This window comes from Laccaria bicolor, genomic scaffold (assembly GCF_000143565.1).
Source record: "Laccaria bicolor S238N-H82 LACBIscaffold_2 genomic scaffold, whole genome shotgun sequence".
In the NCBI taxonomy this organism is placed as follows: Eukaryota; Fungi; Basidiomycota; class Agaricomycetes; order Agaricales; family Hydnangiaceae; genus Laccaria; species Laccaria bicolor.
Genome location: NW_001889873.1, coordinates 2286625 through 2310406, shown reverse-complemented (window position 1 = coordinate 2310406; position 23782 = coordinate 2286625). Strand labels below are relative to the sequence as shown.

General features: G+C 48.0%; 6 protein-coding genes across 6 annotated transcripts; 4 read left to right on the top strand and 2 right to left on the bottom strand.

Moving 5' to 3' along the window:
• Window positions 1-198: 198 nt before the first annotated feature.
• LACBIDRAFT_244034 (uncharacterized protein) lies at window positions 199-1997 on the top strand (the record flags this gene model as incomplete). Its single annotated transcript, XM_001875300.1, has 10 exons — window positions 199-241; window positions 297-482; window positions 681-721; window positions 775-814; window positions 872-1005; window positions 1060-1159; window positions 1215-1325; window positions 1381-1455; window positions 1581-1849; window positions 1899-1997. Coding segments are annotated over 10 exons (1098 nt in total), but the record flags the coding sequence as incomplete, so codon positions are not given.
• An 804-nt stretch (window positions 1998-2801) lies between these two features.
• On the bottom strand, window positions 2802-4526 carry LACBIDRAFT_322074 (uncharacterized protein; the record flags this gene model as incomplete). The annotated part of the gene is made up of 6 exons (XM_001874740.1): window positions 2802-3073; window positions 3124-3432; window positions 3462-3683; window positions 3740-3857; window positions 3914-4434; window positions 4499-4526. 6 exons carry the CDS (start codon window positions 4524-4526, stop codon window positions 2802-2804), a joined length of 1470 nt encoding a protein of 489 aa, XP_001874775.1.
• Window positions 4527-4918: 392 nt separating this feature from the next.
• Window positions 4919-7826, top strand: LACBIDRAFT_305831 (uncharacterized protein; the record flags this gene model as incomplete). The annotated part of the gene is made up of 4 exons (XM_001875299.1): window positions 4919-5014; window positions 5066-5223; window positions 5282-5420; window positions 5475-7826. The coding sequence occupies 4 exons, from the start codon at window positions 4919-4921 to the stop codon at window positions 7824-7826; spliced, it is 2745 nt and encodes a 914-aa protein (XP_001875334.1).
• Window positions 7827-11835: 4009 nt separating this feature from the next.
• LACBIDRAFT_292188 (uncharacterized protein) lies at window positions 11836-12703 on the top strand (the record flags this gene model as incomplete). Its single annotated transcript, XM_001875298.1, has 1 exon — window positions 11836-12703. The coding sequence occupies one exon, from the start codon at window positions 11836-11838 to the stop codon at window positions 12658-12660; it is 825 nt and encodes a 274-aa protein (XP_001875333.1). The 3' UTR covers window positions 12661-12703.
• A 327-nt stretch (window positions 12704-13030) lies between these two features.
• On the bottom strand, window positions 13031-14650 carry LACBIDRAFT_292187 (uncharacterized protein; the record flags this gene model as incomplete). The annotated part of the gene is given in 8 exon segments (XM_001874739.1): window positions 13031-13224; window positions 13244-13250; window positions 13306-13518; window positions 13584-13672; window positions 13731-13866; window positions 13927-13974; window positions 14267-14407; window positions 14507-14650. 8 exon segments carry the CDS (start codon window positions 14648-14650, stop codon window positions 13031-13033), a joined length of 972 nt encoding a protein of 323 aa, XP_001874774.1.
• Window positions 14651-15269: 619 nt separating this feature from the next.
• LACBIDRAFT_322069 (uncharacterized protein) lies at window positions 15270-16360 on the top strand (the record flags this gene model as incomplete). The annotated part of the gene is made up of 3 exons (XM_001875297.1): window positions 15270-15276; window positions 15340-15635; window positions 15698-16360. The coding sequence occupies 3 exons, from the start codon at window positions 15270-15272 to the stop codon at window positions 16358-16360; spliced, it is 966 nt and encodes a 321-aa protein (XP_001875332.1).
• Between the last annotated feature and the right edge of the window lie 7422 nt (window positions 16361-23782).

Here is a 23782-nt window from a genome sequence, read left to right as displayed (position 1 = left end):
TTGCACGTGAGTCTAAAGACGTACGGCGGCACGCCGCATGACTTGCGCATGATCCGCTAGGGTCTGATGGGGACGCGTCGAAATTTATAAGTAACTACTCGCCACAAACTCGCCAAGGAAGTACTCGCCGGTATTTCTCCGACTTATTTAGTCCAAGATTGCAACTCAACTCACTACTTACGCTCCTGGTCTACCGCTATGGAACTTTCTGATGAATCGAGGGTTCTCATTATTTACACAGGTAAGGCCTTGTCCCGCCGAAAAATGTACTTAATCATAAAGACCTCATCTGTTAGGTGGAACCATTGGGATGCTTGTTGGGCAGCAAGGTTATGTTCCGGAACCGCACTTCCTCACGGAAACGTTGAGAAGCCAAACTCGCTTTCATGACCCACTTCAAGATTCTTTATTTTCGAATTCAGGTTCTGTGCAAGGTTTTCGGGATTGGAGCAAGGGCACCAGTAGCCGATCGGAAAGTCCACGTAGAGGTGGCGATTCTACACCAGCAACGCCCTCCCTGCTCCCCACGCTACTCGTCCGGTCGTCCCATCCTATTGGTCAATCGTCTACACTTTCTTCGGATCAGGTTCACAGGAAACAGCCAACTTGTGTTCAGGTATCTGAGAATATCTATGAGGCTCATCTCCCCAGCTTGGTCACGCCTCGCAGCGCTGTTCCAGGAAGTAGTGCGCGAAAATCCATCCGTTACGCCATCCTTGAGGTGAATATTTTTTAAAAGAGCGAAGCTGGGGAATTCAACTGTTGAAGTGACAGTGGACTCCTCTTTTGGATAGCAGCAATATGGCGATCGAAGGTATGTTAGCCTCTTTCAAAAAGACAAATGGATGAGTTATCCGATCTTTTCGAATAGACTGGATTCGCATAGCGACAGAAATTGAGCTCAATTACGCATTCGACGCGTTCGTCGTCCTACATGGAACAGATACGATGTCGTACACCTCAAGCGCTCTAAGTTTTTTGCTAGAAGACCTAGGAAAAACCGTTGTATGTAGGCTTGAAGACCACAAAACTCGTCTGGTGAACTAACTTTGAAGGAAGATACTCACGGGCGCGCAAATACCTTTATCTCAGTTACGCAATGACGCTGTGGATAATTTGATAGGTGCACTCAGCATTGCAGGCCACTATATCATTCCAGGTAGGGGTCCCAGAAAGAAGGTCGAAGACTTTGTTGATGATTATCTATCTTATAGAATGCTGTCTTTATTTCAACCATACGCTCTATCGTGGAAACCGAGTCTCGAAGATGTCGTCTTATGATCTCAGTGCTTTTGATAGCCCAAATTTTCCCCCACTTGTAAAAGGTGAAGTGAAAGTATCTACCACCCCGTGGAATCAACTTTGACCAACTTCTCGCAGTCGGTATTGATATTGTTGTGAATTGGAATGATGTTATTCGCCAAACGAGTGTCAGAAAATTTCGGGCTCATAAAGGTGGGCTACCCCTTCTCATTGCTCCCTCGCTCATCTGACTTTTGTGCCTGGAAGAAATGAACCCTAATGTTGGTGTGTAACTGCCGCCTGGTAATTAAACGCTCCGTTCACAATTCACACCGCAGCGACATTACGGCTATTTCCCGGGATTAGTGGTGCAATGATCAGAGCCTTCTTTACGCCACCTATTCGTGGAGTTGTGCTCGAGACCTTTGGAGCTGGCAATGCGCCTCAGCGAGCGGATGTCATGGAAGCACTGAAGGAGGCCTGTGACGACGGCATTGTTGTTGTGGCCATCTCGCAGTGTACCAAGGGATTGGTGTTGGATGTGTATGAGACGGGAAGAACCCTGACGCAGGCAGGCGTTGTACCTGGGATTGATATGACGCCAGAGGTTAGGCCCCACATAATCAAATTACAAGCTTGACTAAAGCAACATTTAGTGCGCACTTACGAAGTTGAGCTACCTCCTATCCAAGCCAGAACTCACGGTCAAGGAAATTCGTGACCTGATGGGTGTTCCCCTACGAGGTGAACTCACTCGCGCTACGGGAACCGCGCCAAGTCAGTTGACCATCGAACAAAATCTCGACAACATTCAGCAAGTTCTATCGCAGTTCGTCCGCCTCTCCCGGCCGCCTTCTCTCGTCCCCCAGATCGCTGTCACCTCAGACGTCATTGACCCTGTCGCACAAAAGGCAGCAGCTCCCTGGTCATGGACGGCCGCTGAAGCAGCGACGACTGAGTCTGTTTTGTTTCCCTTCTTGGTGCATCTTGCGGCTGCCAGGGATGATTTGGAAAGCTTGTCATTCTGTCTTGGGGCGGCGCCCATCGTCGATAACATTTCAAATTCGACCGACGAGATACCCAAGTCTGGCTTGATTCCTGGGGGGATTGTGAATTGCTTAGATAGCGGTTCTGGGCGAGCACCTCTGCACGTTGCTGCCTTGAACGGTCACGCTAGATCAGTCAATGCATTGCTTCGCAGTGGAGCGCTTGTGCACCAGAGAGATACACTGGGCCATACGGCCTTGTACTATGTGCGCATCTGCCTCTCTCCTCAACATATCTTTATGTGCTGACAGCTATTCATTAGGCTGCTCGACAGGCTCATGAAGCTGTGGTGGACATGTTATTGCAAGCCGGAGCAGCCTTAGGTGGATCCGATCAGCGTTTCGCCATCCTTGCTTTCGAGGATGCGAAGCTCGCCAACGACAGTGTCCATTCGGATTTGGTCTAAATGTGGACTAGATGTGACAAATCCCGAAAAAGGTCGGGAGGTTTGAACATGATACATAAGCCTAGAGAAGAAAAGACAAAGATTAAATTCAAGATCCAAGATGTATCTACCCTCGCTCTTCTTCGCCCGAGTCTTCCGATCCATTTTTAAAAGTATCACCCATAGTGTCGTACAAAGTCCGTAGGAATAAAGAAAGCTGATCTCGCTCGAAAGTGAAAGCACCATTTAAGAATCCCAATTTTTGCACAAATTCTGGCGACTCCTTGTCCAGCTGTAATGGAAGGTAATGGACAGTGCTGACCAACTGTTTCTTCGACGTGACTGGCTCGGATTCACCGCTCATTAGGTCGTCGCAGAAGCGTAAAGTAAAGTTTAAACCTGAACGTCTGAGTTAAAGCACACTGACATGGAGAGAAGGGGGGACGTACTTTTGCTTTCATTCGGGGGTCCATGTAGATCCGAATAGGTGTAAATACAGGTGAAAATCCATTCATCCAAGTCGAGATATTTCCCCGCTTGCATTTTGATGGCAGGAACAAGGAGGTTGGTCAGGTCTTCATAGACTTTAATGACCTCGGTGTGTTTGGGGTCGTCTGATCCTAACAACCCTCCATTTCGACCACGAGATGCAGATGGCGGGGCTCGTGCAACCTTATTGGCGATCGACCTCCCCCGCTCAATCTCTTGATGCAGTTCGAGTTTCAGATATTGCTCTGTAGAGACCATGTTGACCCTTTCTTTCGCCGCATAAGAGAGTTTGACAAACCTGACTCGCGCAGTCTGACAATCTCGTCATCTCTTTCCTTCAAAAGTTTATTGGTGTTTTCTACTTCTGCTTTCCAGGACTTCACTTGTTGCTGAAGATTGTGTGTTTCCTTGTCCGCCTCCTCTCGCGTGAGGATATTGAAAAGTGAGCCTTCGCTTGTCAAAAGTAATGGTTCTTTCCGAGTTATTTGAGCATTGAGCTCTTTAATAAGAGATTCAAGCGCTATTCGCCAACAAGGTCAGCAAATAGTCGTGATAAAGTCAGAGCGAAAAATGTACCTTGGACTTGCGCCTGATGATGCGTTTGTTGTTGTTTCAGAAGTTCCTCTGGCTCCGTGTTCCGCACTTGGAATAGCTCCTCCAATTGATTTTTAAGATCCTCGATATGAGCTTCTGCCTAACACGTCAAAAAATGTTCATCAATAGCAAAAACCTGAAAGACTGGCCACGTACCCGGCGCAATTGCTCTGCCAATCCCTGAGTGTTATGTCCCTTGTGTCCAGAAGCGGTGTTAATCGCTCTAGCAACATCTTCGGCTGCGTTATCGACATCCATTTCATCATCTACTAAGTCGTCAATATTCGAAACCTGACTTGGTTTGACATTCTTCTTCGCAGGTTTGGGAGGCACATCCTTCATTTTCCCTTTACCCTTCGCGGTTGATTTTCCATTTACGGTAACCGATGCTGCGCGAGCGGTAGCAGTTTTTCGGTTCGAGCGAGGAGGCTGAGATGGCGGTGGATCAATTTGGACAACCTCGTCCTCGTCTTCATCTCCGTCAACAGCATCCTCTAGATCTCGCGGCGCCTCAATCAATTGTACATCGGAGTCCTCCGCCGATGGCGCCTTGGAGGTCTTTTTGTGTGCCGCAGTTGAAGCTGGACGGGATGAAGGACCTGCTTCGGCGCGGCTGGTTGGTTTGCGACTCGCTTTGCGTTTCGCAGGCACCTTTGGGGCGGTGGTTCCAGGACCTCCTGTACAGTGTCAACTTTAAATTGAGTCGGATGTCAGTAGGTAAGGATTGCTATTAGAACTCACCGAAATCCTCACCAGAGTCGTCGGACATGACGAAGTGACACTGTTGTGACAATTGCGACGCGTGAACACGTGAGTATGCTGTTTAGGAAGTTACGTAAGTTAGATGTCACTGTGATCATTGGCCCTCATTCAAGGCCTCCTTAGGACCGCTCAATTCCATTTATACATCACCTACTAGCGCCTGCCTCATGTTGTTTGACAGGCTATACTTAACCTCTTGGGCGGTTGACCCTCCCTCTTCCGTCCACTAAATGTCTCCTCGGTTCATCAAACGACATCGCGACGACGACGAGGTGCCTATATGTTTTTGTACTAATTCAAGCTCTGCCCCTCACAACATCCACTTTCTAGTTAAGCCATGATGCGGATAAGCAAGGGACACCCTCCACCTCGGAATACGTTGTTGATGGAGGGAAACAAATGATCCAAGTCTTGCAGGTAGCTGCTGGCCTAATACCAGCACCCTATATCAAGGATGCTATTGGGGTCGCTCTTGCCGTGATCGGTGCATGCGAAGTAAGCGCACCATTGATTTTTAAGAGTATTCGCGCCCTCATTCGACAATAGGAAATTATTTTTGTAGAACAGCAAGTCGGCGAGCTGAAGAATCGTGTTTGCTGCCTCATGATTGCCATCGTCAACACACTACATCCGGATAGCAGCGATATTGAACAAGTCAAAAGGGCATCGGAAGACATCAGAAGCGAAATTGGGCAACTTGAATCGTTAGTAAACATTCTGAGTTTCCACTCTCTACAGATTGAGGATTAATATTTTCGACAGTGATCTCAAGGAAATCGTGAAGGACCTGAATAGTATCAAGAGTCAAAATCCTTGGCTTTTGTTTTTCTTCAAAGAGTTGAATAAGTCGAAGGTGGATGCCTGTGCTCGGCGTCTTACGACGGCATTGGAGCGATTTAATGTCTGTGTCACTTACTCTGTGTTAGCCTTGTCGGTGACTCTATCTCGTGCATAGGTATCACACGATGTGCGCACTTCACAATCTCTCCAAAACACTCAAAAGCGATTGGACGATATATATGGGCTCGCCAAGCAGGTCGCGCAAAATGTCGAAAACCTCGGCGTAATGGTGGTGAACAGGTTTGACCAACTGACGGCCCTTATCGGCGGCAAAAAAGTCCACGACGGCTCTGTTGTCTTGGTTCGACAAACGATGCCTCCAAAGCCCCGCATCCTATATGGGCGTGATGATTTTGTGAAAGATGTTGGTCGTCTTCTAGCCAACGACGAGACGTCACGAGTGTGCATTCTGGGGCCCGGCGGTATGGGAAAAACTTGCGTCGCACTTGCTGCTATGGAAGATAGCTCCATAATCCAGAAATTTCCAAAGTCAAATCGGTTCTGGGTGCCTTGCGTGGAAGCAACATCGGCGGACTCCCTCATCCATATTCTGTATTCCTCCCTTCGTATTACAAGGGATACCAAAGTTCCCATGGACGACATTCTAAGTGAATTATCCGCAACGGACGATCCTCGCCTCATACTTTTCGACAATTTCGAAACTTCTAGCCACATACCAGATGTCATCCGGATACTGGTACAACTTGCAGCTCTGCCCCACGTTGCCATCCTTATCACCATGAGGGGGACAGCTCCAACCCACGAGGTTAAATGGGAAATTAAGGATCTCCCACCTGTCGATATAGATGCCTGCTGTTCAATCTTCACAACCATTTGCCCCAGTGTAAAAGGCGATCCAAACCTCGAAGGTCTCATCAAAGCACTTTACTGCATGCCCTTTGCGGTAACTCTCATGGCATCCCTTGGCAATGAATTACAGCTCACCGCAGGGGATCTGCTGCAAGAATGGCACCGTGTCGGAACAGGGATGATTTCACATTCCTTATTTCGTGAGGGCAGCATGGACAAGAGTATCAGTTTATCTGTTGACAGCAGGTTGGTCGCACAGAATCCTGATGCCTTGACCCTACTTGCCGTACTCTCCCTGTTGCCGGCAGGGACGACCAACAAGAACCTAGATTGGTGGGTGCCCACTCTAAAATCGAAACTTGGGGCACTCGCAACTCTCAGGAAGGCAGCCCTGATCATCGACCTCAAACCGGATCCCAAGGAAGAGTCAGTCTTCTTTGTTCTGCCCGTGGTTCAATCCTACATGAAACATGGCAAGCGCATCCCGCAGGATGTGCAAAACACCGTTCGATCTGCTTTCTATAAATTCATCGCGAAACACAGCTCTGTTCCTGGGCAGGCTTCATTTCACGACGACGCTGCTGCTCTGGCCAGCGAGGAGACCAACATCCAGGCTATCCTGCTTGAAGCAACCGCTGCGGCTGCTGAAGGGCAGACCTCGAGTTACACCGAAGACGAAACGAGTAAACCACAAGTGCAAACAAGTATAGATGCGCTTGATGCCCTAGTAGCATTCAGCTGGTATCTGCAGTTCACGCAAACCGTCACAGAGTTTGCCGAGCACACCATCAAAGTTGCTCGTGCTGCAAGACAGAATCGACACATCGCAGAAGCTCTTTTCTGTCTAGGATGCTTGAATGAGAAAAAAAGTCGTTACGAATTAGCAAGTTTTTATCTGGATGCAGCTCGCAAAGAATTTCGAGCTTTGTCTACACCTGCTGGCTATCTTCGTGCAGGCGAATGCGGCGTCATATCGGTCGATGTTGATATGTTCCTGAGTGCGACTAGCACAGTGATCCTCAAGGACGCAAGAGAGGCGGAAGCGGATTTCAAGATGAGCGGTGACACATCTGGGGTCACCCGTGGTAAAGTGGCGATGGGCCACGCCCATTTCCACATATCGGAGCATGAGAAATCGTTGAAATGTCTTTTTGAGGCAAAGAAAAAACTAGAGAAAGATAGGCGTTCAACCTCAGAGCTCGCCCGTTGCATTCATCTTATCGCCCGAAACTATCAATACGTAGACCGATACTCCGATTCAGTGGAAATGGCGAGGGAGGGGGAGAAGGTGGCAGAGGCGGCTGGTGATGAAGAACAATTATGCCGAATTCGTACCACCATGGCTCGTTCCCTCTGCCATTGTGATAAAGATGACGAGGCCCTGGAAGTCATCGAACGGACATTGCCGTTTGCTCAACGACAAGGGCCGCACCGAGTTGCGCTTTTGCTGGATCGCTTCGCTGCCATCTGCGAACGAAAGAAAGATTATCCTGCGGCGATCAAAGCCTTCGAAGAAGCAGCAAATAATTTTGCCATTGTCAATACCTCTCATACAATGAGTCGCCGAAGGTTTTGCTTGGGGAAGGTTGACCGTCTGAAGCAGCTGGAAGCAGCTTCTCGTGTAGAGGAGACGGTTCCTCCTCAACCGTCTGAGTAAAGTAAGTGCCAGTTATGCACGAGTTGTCAATGTCATGATCAGACGTTTGGTCTGATTGCTTTTTTGTGTGTCAATATGTTCTCGGAATTTAGGTACACTCCTCGCAGATTATTCTGTACACTCTACTTACAATTCATCTGATTCTTCGTATCTGTCGATTTTCTCCCTCTCACTCTCGAAGAAAGACACGTCTGCTAATCGTCGCCACTAAGTAACGTCGTGAACTCAGGGTTAGTAGAGATATTACGATCACGCAGACTCACTTCGTTTTGTGGGATACCTTCCAGAATATAAAGAGAAGCGGCAGTGCACCAATCATGAAGTACGAGAATAGGAACGTTGGCACGTTCCAGCGGCCCGGAAGAAATACGGTATAACCTCCGACAACGGCCATGGTGAAGGTACCAACTAGAGCATAGTAACTGATCGTAATCTTAGCCAGAGTAGAGACTGATGACGAAAGTTGATAAACGCGGAGAAAGGCTGCCAGAAACTTCGATGGGGCAATGACTCTCGAGGAATACCCTGAGCCTTCAACGCCTTACACAAACTGGGTGAGCAGGGAAAATAGAGCGTTACACCAATCTCACCTTGTGAAACTGGAGGTAGGTAAAAGATATGATTGCATAGTTGAGGAGTTGTGACGCAGTCACGAGGTTAACAAACCTAAGCCATAGTCGTCAAATGTCTCATCCCCAGCGCCAGAAACAGGCCAAACACCACTGCAGTACGACGGCCGCGTTGTTGGAAACCTGGAGGAAAGCTAGTTGTCGCCACTGAGTTTTTTAAAAAAGCAACAAGTTCTGGCAGCTTGAGCTACCTAAGAGAGCGATAGCCAGGGTTATCGCGACGCAATAAACAGGTACACCATTTGACGTGCAACGAGTTAGAAAACGGGGCATTTTGCCTTCCAAAGCCAACCCGAAAAGCGTTCGACTCGAACAAAAGACGTAACTGTTTCCTGCGGAGAATACAGCTGTCAAGACCAGTGCGTTCACAAGATGCGGCAAGATGGGTATGTGAAGCACTGAAGATGCCGCATAGCGATAACGTAAGGCGACGAGCCTACGCCAGGGTGCGCGTTGGAGATAGCAGACAGTAAGTCTGGGTCATTGTATGGGACCACGAGCCCGATACAAAGATAGCCAAGTACGAAGAAGGTTGTCAACCGGTAAAACACGCTACGAAAAGCATCCAGCATAACTTTACGCGGTTTCTCAGCTTCACCTGCGGCCATTGCGACGTAATCAGGGCCTGGATGTCAAGTGGCAGGATCAGCTTTGCAAAGACGAAAATAAGAGGAAGTAAGATAGATACCTGCAATGGTAAAGGATGCTTGAATAAGACACACCAGAAATCCTAAAAAATGCCCAAGCGATCCTGTCTTGATGTACTCTGCGAAAGACGGTGCGCCTGGCACTTTCGCCGCTGAAAAGTTTGGATTAGACTTCTGCCGTTGTTTCCGTGATGCTTCTGAAGCTCACGGTTCCACGAGCGAAAACCATAAGCATCGTGCAGCGGATTTCCACCAACCATCGTAATGAAAGTAAAAGTTTTCAGGCCAACGAGGAGGATAACCTTTCCGATGGCCAACCAAAACTCGGATTCTATCAAATGGTCACCAGAGGCCGTCATAAATGCGGCTGAACCCACCTCCATAATAACGAACAGCGAAGATGTTCAGAGCCCTGTTAGAATGTGGGCTTAGAGTGCCTTCAGCGTGGTAGTGACGAGCCTTACGCATAACATATGATCACAATACAAATAATTGCCGCCGTCGGGATCTTGTCGGTCCAAAAATTCAGCACCACATCAAACGCTACAATTTCAAACGGTACGAGAGCCGCTTGAAAGACAAAAAAATTGACGCCAGCACAAAATCCGAGGGCGGGGTCTACGAAGTGATCTGCAAAGCGTACCTATGGCACAGTAGGTCAGAGAAACTACCCAAAGTTGGCTTGGATATAAGTTTGGTGGACGGACAAAGGGAGACGATATGGGTATCCAAATCACCATCTCGGCTGTAAATAATATAAATATGCGTTCAAGAACGGTGAGAAATATGTGCCCCACATATGCAGTTGTTGATCGCAAAAATGAACGTGCACCAGATGGAAAAGGCCAAAAGAGACTTCCTAGGTTATGAGCGGGAGTTAGACGGCCGCAGAACTTGCAAAAGTGCAAATTTCTGAACGGACCAGGCCCTCCTTTGGTTAAACCGCTGCCGATCTGCACAAAAAGTGCTGTACCGATTGTGCCTGTTATAGGATATCATCTGTAAGGAAGAGACGATACTTCATTGAGATGCTTTTCAGGCTAAGTACCCCCAATCCCAATAAGCTGAACATGCCGACTCTGAGAGGAGTTTCCTCAGCCACATATCGCACAGTTGCAAAGAAATCCGAACCTTCAATTTTCGATGCGTTTGGTCGTGTGCCAGAGTTGATGTAGCTTTCTTATCGATGCCACCTTTTACGTATACTCGGGCTTTACTTGGGGGCGCTTTGAGGTAGAATCCATCGTATTTTGGTCAGTGTGTCGTTAACAACCAGTGTCTTGATATTCCAGTCACCAGTGGTGCTGGCCAGTCGGCGGAAGAAGAGAAGAATGGGATCCCCAAAAAATTACATAAATCGTTGATTCATAGGAGCTCATCTACATTAATAATAATTATGAGTCCCATTAATATTCCTCCGTGACACGTGACGTTTTACAACTGAGTACGATCAGGAGACAGACCTGAGTAAAAAGCGTTCCGTGGCAGGATGACTGCTCATATATGCTCGTAAACCGGCCTGGGTGTTTGGAGAAAAAGTTGAAGTGGAGAGGGTTATGTCAAGATCTGCAAGATTCCAAACCGGGGAAACAGCACTGCCGTGTACTTCACCAAATCAGCCAGAGATATATACTTGATCCCAAAGAACACTTACTCATGCGACTACAACTTTGTTGGATCTCACCTGCCGAATCAATGTAAGAAGTGACCCAGGGGTTCTCGGTTAAGATGTTGTGCCAGACAATTCTGGGAATGAGAGGAATTGGTGTATCGACACCATTGATTTTTGTGGACTCCATTTGTAGAGCAGAGAGGACGAGAGCATCTAGACACAGATGTAAGTAGAGGTTCCAGGTGTGTAAAAGGAGAAGATGGAAAAATCTCACAAGACTCTGCGTAGGGTTTTTTGTTGAGGGTGTATGCAAATTCTACAGATGCGTTGTAATCGTCATGGCTGCCAAAACCTGACCCCATCTTGAGGAAATCTAAAGATATGGGTTCTCGCGGGGAGAGAGTAATTTGAAGGTTGATCTTTTCGTTGGCATAGCACAATCCGGCAAGAAATTCCTTAATAAATAAGCGGCTCGTGTAATCAATGACCGTGCGCAACAGAGCTGCATTTGATACATCGTTTATGACTGCTCCTTGGTGGTCTCGGACAAGTGTGGACTTGTCAGGGTCAACCTATACTCAGAGGTGAGGGGCACGAATAAAATGAGACACACATCCAAGTCAGAGTCTACCCGCTGATACTTCTGCCCTTCCCCAGGGGCTTGGTGGGCTTCGTATTTGCGGCACAAAACAGTGGTCTCCTGAAAGCAAGTTGTAGTCAACGGCGTGTCAATTACGAGTACCCACCGTGTAGCTCATGGTTTTGCCACAATGAAAGTAGAACGAAAGAGTCTGGATATGTGACCGATCTGTGACGAGGCTGAATGATCTCATGAATCTTGCCAAGCGCCGGTGAGGTGGCCGCGCGCCGGAGAAAGGCCAAGAACCAAGACGCGCCTTCGCGGCCTGCCACAACGACGACGACACAGGAAGACTGGTTGGTGGACGTGCATTTACCCCCGTCAAACCTCTGAATCTTCCTGCGGTGGTCGCAAACTACTTGTTTTTCATATGTGTCTTAACATTCATAGATAGGCTGGCCCATTTAGTTGTGCGTTCTGTGGGAAGGCAATCACAACCTCTTACTAATACTACACAATACAGGTCTTAGCTTCTTGCAGAATGGAGGAACCTCCTCATCCTTGGATCGTACCCTTGGTCGCAGATCCCTATTCACCAGAAACTGTTACATCGCGTCTAAAAGATTTGCTCGATGGGAAAGAAGTAGGCGATGTACCAGGACTACCCAAAGGCGACAGTCGGAAAATCGCACTCTACAACGTTGTCCGTCAGCTTGACTTGTCATTGAAGCCTGAAGCAATTGATGCTGTCTGGCACGCCGTGTTCAGCATGGCAAATAAGCTTTGGTGGTGCAGAGATGACATAGCAGATGCAACTTATTGGTGGACGGAGGATTACCTACCAGAAGCGGCAAACGATGCAATACAAGAAGAAGACCCCGACGACGATTACGGTTTAGTAGATGGGTATGATAAACGTTGGATCGCAACGGCTCTTGGGGCTGCACGCCTCTTCTCGCTCGAATATGGCTACTCTCCCTGGGCGTGGAACTCATTCATTGACGGGCTCGAGTTGGAGCCGGGAAGCGTGATTTCTGACAGCATGCGCATTGGATCCTGTGCTCAGCTGCTTGGAGCTGGGCAAAGGTTGAAGTTGCGCATCCACGGTGGAGGAAGCAGATTTGAGGGGCCCGGTCCCGGGGGGAGATACTTGAAACGCCAGCCGCCCAAAACAGAGCAGGAAAAGAAACAGGGGGAAGAGTTTTGGCAAAAGGTGTTGAAGGCGTTGGAAGATCAGCAACAGAACGCCGGAGAAAAAGCAGCAGCGATTTTGCAGAAGACTTTGGAGCATCTGAAGGCAGACGCGCCAGACATGACCAGCATCGAAGTCGCCAACATTATTTGGCCAAAATCGACGTCGACGTGAACTTGAGTGGACCTTGGTAAATCCGTGTACTTGCATCTAGCTGCCAATTGGGGTACATGAATAGACGAGGAAAGTGAATCAAGTATTGTTGTTGTCCAGCACGGCCTAGCAAAAAAGCTGGCCCCTAGTTCTCCGACGGGGTGTATGGAACAACGACAGGCAGGACTCCTGATGACGAAGTAATGAGAGAATATCGTGAAATGAGCGTCAAATGCCACTCACCTCCTTCACTCAATTTAAATCCGTCCATAGCTCCTGGTTGTCCCAACACTTCCATGATCACAGCACTCCATTCGTGGTGGGCAGTGATATTAACAACTAGCAAACGAATATATGATCAAGTACTGAAAGGGAATTCGAAACTATGGAATCATGATTTTACGGCAGCGTTTTCCTGTGCAAAAATGCGGTCCAAAACATTCCTTGCCCTTGCCCTGAAGCGAGGGAAAGTCTCCTCGAGATTGGGGTTCCATAGTTCATCCGCTTCCGTGAAGCTGTCCTCTATCTGGTAATTGGAGAACATTTCGGAAATCCAGCCCTTGGGGTGTCGATTTTCAGAATTATCTGTGTACATCCCGCTCACGACAATTCTGGATAAGGATAAAGTTAGTTTTGATTTTGAACCAGGCAAATATCTATGCACACCTCGACGACCAATGTGATCATGTTTGGAGTAGGCGGGTCGTCGACCGATAATTCTCTGCTGAATGTGATGGTATTCGTAGTCAGAGCCCTTCTCGTCGGGCTACGAAGTGAAAGTTGGGGTAGACCGATTTCTGGATCCTCAGAGCGCGCGCTATCCCATACGTCCCGGACCAACGCAGCTTGGATGCACCCTTTTTGGCTCGACGCCGCGTCCTAAAATGATAAATATATAATTGCGCCACGTTGGAATTTATATTGAAAGTAATTTGAATACTTACGAATCCGTCATAGTAATTTACCGGGACGGGGCCGTTTTTGTCGCCTGTCCCCTGACGGTATTTTTCCGTCAGTGCCTTCTTGAGGTCATCTGTCGGTGGCCCCATCAATCGACGTCAAAGAATTGAAATGTGAACTCGAAAACCCACGCTCATTGTGGCCATGCCGACCAAAGAAGATCAACTTGTAGAAAGTTGCTCCTTGAGCGTTCGCGTTGAGGTCGTCTATGCCCTCCCATAATTGATCCCATGTGAAGTCGGTTGACAGACCGAATCGAGGGAGAAGCTACGGACACAGGGTCAGATACGATCGTAAACGTAGAATTGATAGTTGTATTTGGCTTACTTTCCCATCCGGATCACCCGTGAAATAAGTGCTTGTCGCGGAGGAAAGCTGCAGGAGTTTCACAAACTGAAGTGTTCAAATGTAAACGTTGCATACTGTGTATGGGCTACACTCCTCAAAGTCCCAAAGAACACTTATGTCTAGCACCTTGGGTTCTGGAACAACCTTCACCTGAGTGGAATATGAGGAAAGCGAGAAGGAGACCCAACTTGATAAGAAATAAAAAATACCTGGATACCATCGCCTGCGCACTGAAAGACATCGGTATCTGAGTCTGTGGTTATAATCCTTTCCGACGGAATGGGCAATTATTCAACCAATCTGAACACTGTGCACTCACTCGTAGTAAACTGTACTTTGATAAATGACTGGAGAAATGTTGAAACGCTGAGCTGTATCGGACTGAGACTACCCTTTCAACCTTGTTTTTAAGGTGGACAGTAGCCTTTTTTGTAACGGCGAAAAAGTCCTGATCCGCAGCCTGTATTGTGTAATTCTTATCACTATCATAGTAAGTGACGATCCACTAGATGTGAAACGATGAGCGTCGTTTAGTGAATCGAAGAACAGAAAGTCAAACCTTGTACAGCTTATCCTTCTCAGTCTTGACTGGATCACCGGAACCGTCGGGGTCCACGGTCATAATGAGCCTTTCGTCTTTCTTCGGGTCTTCTACACTGTGGATCACATAGGTTCCGGAAGGAAGAGAATTGGCAGAGCTCATCGTATCAGTGTGCTCGAAAGTTGGGCGCGGTGGAGCAGGATCTTCCAAAGTTCGTGGGCAGCACACCAAATTTTAAGTCACCATGCGCGTTAATCGATATCAATAGACAAATCGTGTACGACCTGCTGACCAAAGCTTCAGCAAAGTCGTGCTACGATGAAGATCTCGCGGCCAATTGAGATCCTTAGAACCTACAGCAGGGTTTTGGGAGAAGAGGTGCTATTCACGCTATCAGAGAATCTGAGTGTCTATCAGCGAGTGGACCCTTTATAACTACATTCTTACCTTAGATCGAAGAACCTGCCTCCGCAGCGTTTGAATTCCAACACGTTCGGAACGTGTGTCCCAAATAATTCAACTACCAGTGCTGGTGCCAATGATCCTGGGCACATGAGTGACGGTTCGAATTGTTATCTGATCATCATACCAAGTGTAGGCAGAACGTGTTATCTGGAACAACTTAAATCGCCGGAGCACTCGTAGCACGGAATTCAGATTCCTATATTGACTGGAGAAGAAAAAACCCAAGTTATCGAAGGAGGTTTATCTGTTCCACGGATAAGCTACTTGTTATACTCCTTCAACGACTCCAAGCCAGTTGCGGGTATAGACGGACATGATGTTGTGTACAGCTCCTCAACGCGAGCGTGAACACTGAGTACTGAAAGCCTTGAACAAACAAGCCATAGACAAACAAGGGCCGAAAAAAAGGTTTCGAGTCTTTCCTTTCCCTCACCTGGGCTTGCCAGCTGGTGCCGCCCTACGATGTGTGCCTCGTCTGACGCTTTGGTTTAGACGAGTGCCAGCGAGCACGCTATCGCTGCGACCCAACCCTGCGCCTCAAATCTACTGCCGCGTTCGCGTCCCGCCGTTCCCTCAGCTTCGCCATAGCCTAGCCCACCACAAGTTACAACCAAGCGAAGTGCTCACGCGGTCCAAGCTACTTGCTTTTGCGGCCGCCATAGTGTTTTCGTCCAACAACACCGTAAGTTTTGTTCGACACCAATTGGAGCGGCCCTCAAGTTAAACGCCAATGATTGCTTCCAGCAAAAAGAACGCGCTCTCTCTTTTGCCACGCGGCGCTTTTACTGGAAAGCAAGGCACGACGGTGGTCGTCACCACCTTTTGCAGATGGGGCAGTTCACACTAGCGCAAACCTACCAAAGCACTCGGGCCAATTTCCAACCCAATTCCCATGCCAATCCTCCTTTGCACCACCCTCGCGCAAGTTCGTCTCATTCGCGCACCCCATCACGTTCTTCTTCCGAGGTGGCAACTAAACGCTGCCAAAGTCACAATCCACGAAGAGGTCCTGGTTTCATTCCAGCCCAGGCTTTCTGGAGAAATGCCGAGCTGCTTCAGCATCATGCCAAGCGCCCCATGAGGGTGCTCTCCAGAATTATCTTCTCTGCCAGCGGTAGTTGCCTCTTCTCTCCCATCCGGCGCGATCGGGATGACGTTCGACTCCCCAGTGCCTCTCCTGCTCCTCTGCCTTCAGCTTCTTTTGGTCACTACTGCCATCCCATCCCCAATCGTCTGCGAATGGGCGTTTCCTCTTGCAGCTCCCTCCGCGATGCCGTCACGCTGCCCTTTACAAGGTTCCCACCTCCCACGCAACCTCTCGGGCGCCCACCCTTCTTTCGTATTAAGCGTTCCAGAACATCCTTCGACATGGCTGGTTTCACCTTCACCCCTCTTTGCGAGATTTGAAGTTTACACTCCTGGGCTCGGATAGTGGGTGTCAATCGCACAATTGCTCGGAACCCGCCCGCAGTGGAGACTTGAATCGAGAAGCTGCATTTTTGGTTCGATATCTGATCTTTGGATCGTTCGTTTCTGTGGATTTTCCATGTGTGGTTGCTGTAGATGGCGCAAATTCTTTCTTTTCGGCTTCGTGGTGGAGGGTGCGCTCAGAGTCCTTGGGATTTTTAGGAAGAAAAAACGGGTTAGGGACAGATTTGTTGTCTGTTACAATCCGAAAGGTCTGGTCAGCTTTTTATGCTGTAACTCTTGTGCTGCGACTGCTGGTCGTTTGAGCTGGGGCAGCCATGGCATCTGGGTTGCATGAAGTGGGTCGCAACATTTTACAGTGTGAGTTTTGGTAGAAAGTTGGCTGGTCGTTGGAATCCTCGGTTTCATAGTGCAAATTTCATAACGACTACTATTTGATATACATGTTTCTACTTCTTCCCATACTTACGCTGATTTCAAGAAAAGATATCTCGATCCTGCCACAAAGATCTATACAGATAATTGTAGCGACTGTACAAAAGCATTTGAAATTTAGGCTGTAGTGGTTTCTGCGAGCAAGCTAGTCGTTTCTAAGGACGTTACTACTGGTGCGGTTTCAGCAGGGTTTGCAATTACGGAGAGATCGCACATCTTGGAGTCCGGGGAGCGGCAAAGAGCTTCAACAAAAGTGATGTATGTGTCGAGGAGATTTCTTGCCTTCTCTTCAGAGAATATATGGTTGTTAAACCGAAGAATGATACGACCAGTCTTGCCGTAAATATCGAGAAGAAGTTCCTGGTCTTTGGCCATGGTTTTCGACAAGGAACGGGTGCCTTTTACTTCCATCTCCTTTAATGCGAGATCCGAGATAGCATCCACGTTCATCTCGTCATAGGTGAACGAATGTTTGAATAAGCTTGGGCGTCGCGAAGAGTCTGTAACCTCGGAGTTTATATCCTCATAAACTATATCGCCATTTTCAAGACTCTTGGATAGATCTGCCCTGAAACCGGCGAAATACTCCTCGAATGTCTGATTGGGATCAACGGTTGTCTTGATTGGTAGGAATGTAGTAAGTGGCCCAACCACGTTAGCTAGTTGTGCTGTGTTGCGCTGTGTGAACGTGGTACCCACGACCATCGTTTCTTGGGACGAATAATGGAACAAAAGGGAGTTGTAAACGGCGAAGAATCCTTCGGATGGTGTGGCCCCAACCTCCTTCACGAGACTATGGCACAAGGCCAGCGTAGAAGCATCCAAAGTCGCCTCAATTTCGGTGAGGTCTGATAATGGTTCTTCGGACGGTGTCGAGGACAAGAGGTACGTTGGTTGAACATCTTTGAGGGTTTCGGTCCAGAATTCGCGCTGTTTCTTTTGCAGCTCGGCACGATGGTCGGAGGTGTGGAGAAGCCAATCACTAAAATCGGAGAAATGCATGTCTTGAGGATCGAGGCTGTCAAGACCATTGTGATACAATGCGATCACTTCGCGGTATATTAAGCCAAGTGAAGCTTGATCCATTATGCTATAACCCTGTCAGACGGGAGAAAAATATGTGAAAGGAGCGACATACACATCATGGGAGATGAAACTGAAGCTCCATGCATTGTTGCCAAGACTGAAGATAGTGGCTCGAAAGAGGGGTAGCTGTTCGAGCTTTAGACTGAATTCTTTGCACATAGTCAATGACATCTCGTATGCCTTTCGTTCCGGATTGCCCTCAGCCTCGAGATCGACTACGTTAACCTCGAAGTCCAGGAAAGGATACACGCACTGCCCAAGCTTTCCTTGGACTAAGTAAAAGGCCGTGCGGAGGGCACCATGGCGCTGAATGACTTCAGCGAATGCTTCCCGCATGCGACTGATATCTATACCAGCAGGAGAGCTGATCGTCATGATTAGTCCACGAGTCTCGCCTTGCCCTTCTCGATGCAAAGACATGTGTTCAGCCCCACCAGCACTTCCGTTTGGCTCTTGAGTTTGGACCTACGTTTGACCACCTCAGAATTAACGTTCAAAAGAGAGGAAATAATACACACGTAAGAATGCCAAATGAGTGATTGCAGATGTGACGCATTCGCTGTAACGACTTCACCATATGCGATTCGTTTCACTAGATTCATTTCGGGAGCCGATATATATTTAGCGCCATCTTCATCGTCTTCCAAGGCGAGGTTTCCAGCTTTCGAGCTAGAGGCAACCAATTCATTGAGGATTCCAATATTCATAGATCCGAGGAGTTCCAGCTGGCCAACTTTAATACCGAAATGACCCTCCAGCTCCTTGCTGTATCGGATGGCTTAAAGAGAAATTGTAAGTAAGAAACACAGCTTCTTTAAAAATCATTAACAAACCCCCAAGAGAATCCAATCCATAATCTTTCAAAGTAACGTCATCGGCAATTTTATCGATACCCAACCCCAAAAGTTCGCAAAGTAAGCTAGCTGGGGTTTCAATGGTGCCACGCTCGTTATCCGTCTGTTTAACCAAAAACCGTGTCGGGAGTAAGTGGTTGTATAGGAGAGGTTCGCAGGCCGAGAACACCATAGGGACATGCTTCATAGCGATCGCTGGGACATAATGCGAAATTTGCCGAATGATGGAATCGGCGATGAATTCGCATGCCTGTGCGGTAGTGATCCCAATCTTCATGGCTGTTTTTGAGCTGGAGCGGCCCTTTGTAGACTGGAGTAAACGCTTGAACATTCCAGAATCAGAAACTGGAGGGAGGGAAATTGAGACCGTGTTTGGCAAAGATTCAGCAATGCGATCCAGATAACTAAGTAAAAGAGAGGTTACTGAGTATTTCAAAGAAAAGAACAGTTGCATATCACTTACAGTTGGGATGCGCAATAAGCTGATTGTCCTGCATTGCCGAAAACAGAGCCAATGGTTGAGAAGAGAAGGAGGAAGTCTAGCGCGGCGGGGTTGACAAGGCGCAGAAGAGTGTTCAGAGCAAACACCTTGGAGAAGTAAACATGGTCAAATGACTCCTGCTTCATGCCAGTAAATAATCCATCACGAGAGACAACCGTCATTAGAAAAATTCCGCCAATTGGAGCCGTCTTATGGGCATGGACTATGAGCTGTGACATTGCCTCAAGATCGCGCGCATCTGCAGCAATAATTTCCAATGATACGTCCATTGATTGCAGGTGACGAATGTACACCTTGTCCATCTTACCCAACGCATCTGGACCACGCCTACTGGTCAAAACGATATGACGAGCACCACGAGTCGCCATCCAGACCGAGATCCGAACCCCTAGTTCGCTTGAGCCGCCAATGAGAAGATAGTTTTTCCTTGGGTCGAATAATTGGCCAGATTTAATGCCAATCTGCCTAGGGACATCAGGCGCAACAACCAAAACTTCGGGCTTTGTTGCGCAAGGGGCTGTTGATCCGGATAGCTGTGAAACAGACGTAGATTGGGACTGAAGTTTGAAAGGAGCAGAGATATGGGCATTCATTAGGTTTGCTAGACTCGATGCTATTTTGGAAGGGTAGCGCTCCACAAGCTTGGGGACGTCAATCACTCGTGTAATTGGAGCACCCGAAGGGATGCTAACTTGATCGACAGAGTTCGAGTTGTTATGGATGTATTGACCTGTTGCTGTCAGAAGGTTAAATATGGTCGAACTTATCGAGCTGCCCAGGAGATTGAACACAATGTCGAAACCGGGCAATTTATTCTCTGATAGCCATGTTTGGACGGCGGATGTTTTGTCATCTAGGGTCAGTGAAGTCCCGACAGCATGTTCATCCACATTGAGTTCATCGCAGAGTCGCTTCCCGTCAGCCGGTGTTGCTACGGTACAGAAGAATCTAGCACCAAAGCGTTGACAAAGTTGCACAGCACCGGATCCAACCTCTAAAAATAGAGTGAGCCACAGAACTGCGAGAATGATGAGCAACAAACTTACGTGTACTTGCGTCGTGCAGAAAAATTATAGTGGAACTCGATATAGGAACATATTCTGCAAGTGCCAACCATGGGATCAAAGCGATGATAGGCAGAGCGACAGCATCACTGTCGGACACGTCACTAGGAAGCGTTGTAATCGAGCTCTGATCTAAGACAGCAATATCCGTGATGGGATGCTTGGCGATTCCGACAACCTTTCAGCGGGGGGAATACAATCAGGTGCGTGAAGATGGTGTTGAAGGCTTGACGTACTTTACTCAAGGTGGAAATATCCTTCACGTCGGCTCCCATATGAGAAACTTTCCCAACAAAAGCTACAGATGGCTTTCCCGCTGAGACGCTATCAATACCGAAAAAATCAATTGATACTTGCACATCCGTGGATTTGATATTTGGGGGAAAATATGCAGAGATTTGACCCTTTTCCAAGGGAGCCTCGATCGTGACACCAGGGGCGGGCCTAGGCTGAGTGTCTGTTGGGTGATAAACGAGTCTGCGGACAAAAACATCGCCAGTGCGAGTGTATTTCAAATGTTGTTCAAGAAGCGAAGAGGTCAGACGCAAAGATCGCACAATCTCCTCTCTAGCCTCCAAGGTCAAAGACTCGTCTTCGAATAACATAGAGCGAACAGTGAAATTGGGTGATTCAGCGATGATGCAAGCTGCTATACCCAACCCGCCAATGCCTATGGCGTTATCGGTTCCCAGAATCCAGATTTCTGCGTTTTCAGACAGCTGATTGACGATTTCGACTAACTCTTCTTCGGTGCCACGTGTAAAATGATGTAAGACAACTTCAGGGACCAAATCCTCTTCCGGTGGGATGCAAGGTAAACCGGAGCGAATTAGAGTGAGAGTCTCGCCAGTATCCAGTTTCGCAACTGAAATGTCTATTTCGGGAACATGCTGAAAAGCTGGAAGAATCAGGCCTTGTTCGCCCTCAGGCTTCTCTGCGTTAACCGAAGTTGAATCTAAATTATGCAAGAGCTAGATCAGAAAACATTTTATGGATTGAAAAAGTTAGCTTACTATACAGCAAAAGGAGAACTCCGAAGGGAGCCAAATATTTAAGAAGCTTATCGACATCTGAAGCCGAAATGGAGTCGTCGATCACTTGGAAAAGGATATCGAAGCTTGATATTCATCAGTGATGTAATAAAAACGAGTATTGCATGAGTTACCTTTCGAAAACCATAACATATTCAGCGGAATTGGGATCCAACTCAGCTTGTCTAGCACGGGCAATGGCTCGCGCTGTTGCCTCTGCTTCTTCGGGGGATAAAGCAGAATTGGTCTGCGCAGGTTTGGCGCGGGACATGGCCCGTGCCTTCGCATCTGCGTCTTCAGGAGATATAGCAGAATCAGTGTCCAGAACAAAAGGTCTAGCACGAGGATATGACATGGCTCGCGCCTTTTCATCTGCGTCTTCGGGGGACACTCCGGCCAGGAAGTAATCTACAAGAATCTGATTGGAAGGTAAAGAAACGAGAGATTCAGCGATGGCCGTTGCAGCCAATGAAGATGTATCCAAGTCAAGAACGCGAACAACATGCCGGCCAGCAGCCCGAGCTTTGGCGACGAGCGCGTCAAAGACTTGACAAATATAAGATGGCGTGGAAAGAGCTTCAGCTGAAGGGAGAGTGAAGCCTGTAGAGGGAAACACCTTTGGTTGCCAAATCGTCGTAAAGCACTCGTCCATGGTGGATTGTTCCTGCGGGGCGATCGCACATTCCATTCCATCGATGGTGAGGAGAACCAGCGACTTTGAATTAGTAACGACGAGATTAGATCGGCAAGGACCATTGGGGGACCAAGTACTGATAGTAAGGTAGGTCCAGATGGTGCCTTGGAGGTGAAAGTCAAGATCATTGTTGTCGCCCTTGTCCCATCGAGTGATCTCGTCAATTTTCACTGGTAAGAGTGTTTCAGTGAAGTCGAATGATTTGTTTTCCATATCAATGAACGCCGCCAAAGTCGAGTGCATGATGCTGTCTAGGAAGCTTGGATGAATGATATAACCGTTGTCGTGGAGGTTGATGTCGTCTTCTGAGACTTCAATCTTAATCAGGTACGCTGATCCACCCCAGCTATCATCGTCAGGTAGTTCGTGAATCTCTTTAATATAACTAGTGAAATTATCCTGATATCCATATATCGATGGGATGGCTTGGTAAAATTCTTCCCCTGTTATGGAGCAGCGGGAGAGGGCAAGCTTGGAATCAATGTCGAAATGTTTGGGTTCATTTGGATTGAAATTGGGATTGTTGGTCAAGTATGCGCCAGTAGCATAGACCGTGTCGAGCTTGATATATCCGTTGTCATAAGTATTCGATGTCGCGACACGGAACTCCCATTCATCGCCATCAGTGAGGAGGCCAACATGAGCTGGGTCAGTCCCGCGCGCACCCATAATTAGCGGGCGAAGAATTTTCGTATCCTTCAAAACCATGGCGCCATTCTCAAGAATGCTCTCGATATACCTGACATAAATCAAATCAGTGATAAAATCAGAGTTAATGCGAATGAACCTACCCAGAGGCGGGGAAGATTGGCCGATCGAATATGACGTGGCCCGTGAGATCTGGATGAGTTTCACAGTTGAAGCGGAACATAGTGCTAGCAAGAGGCCTGCGTTTTTCCCGGAGACGCATTGAACGATCGGATGCTGACTCTGACCAACATTTCGACCGATTATAAGGATACTCTGGTAAATTGCATTGAACGAAATCTTGCTGTCCGTCTGGAGTCGCACAGAGCTTAGCAAGATCGACCGCTTTGAAACCGGCGCTGAAAAGACCACCAATACCCTCGAGAAGTTGGTGATACTCCCCAGTGTTTTTCGCAGGTGTCTTCGGATTAGGTCGTCGAACAAGATTGAAGGCCTTGCCACCACAATGGTTGATATAAGCCTGGAGGACAGGATGGGGTGAAATCTCGAGGAATACGACATTATCAGGTCCCCTTTCCTTTACGATATCGTCAACAGCCTTGCCGAACAACACTGGTCGACTTATGTTGTCCCAACAATAGTCTTCATCCATGTCACGCTCCAGCCAGCCAGGATCGACAGTGGACATTGTACGAATGATGGGTGTGCCTGTGCCATCGGCAAATGCAAGCTTCGCCATCGTCCTAAAATCTTTCTCGCACAAGTCCATTAAAGGTGTGTGAAAAGCACAAGTCACCTTCAACTTGGCTACGAAGATTTTTCTACCCTGGGCAATTAAAACAAGCTTGTCGATGAGTTTACTGTCACCAGCAATAGTGACATCCTTAGGAGAATTGATGGCAGCAATCCAAAGACCTTCGTCGGCATTTGCATCTGCTAAAATTTGTTTTATCATGTATTTCGCTCTATGGTAGCAAGCGCCGAGGGCTGCCATGCTGCCGTTGCCGCTCACTTGAGCCATAGCGGTCGCGCGCGCAGCAGCAATTCCTACGGCAGTCTTTTTAGTATAGTGGCCTGATGCATAGCC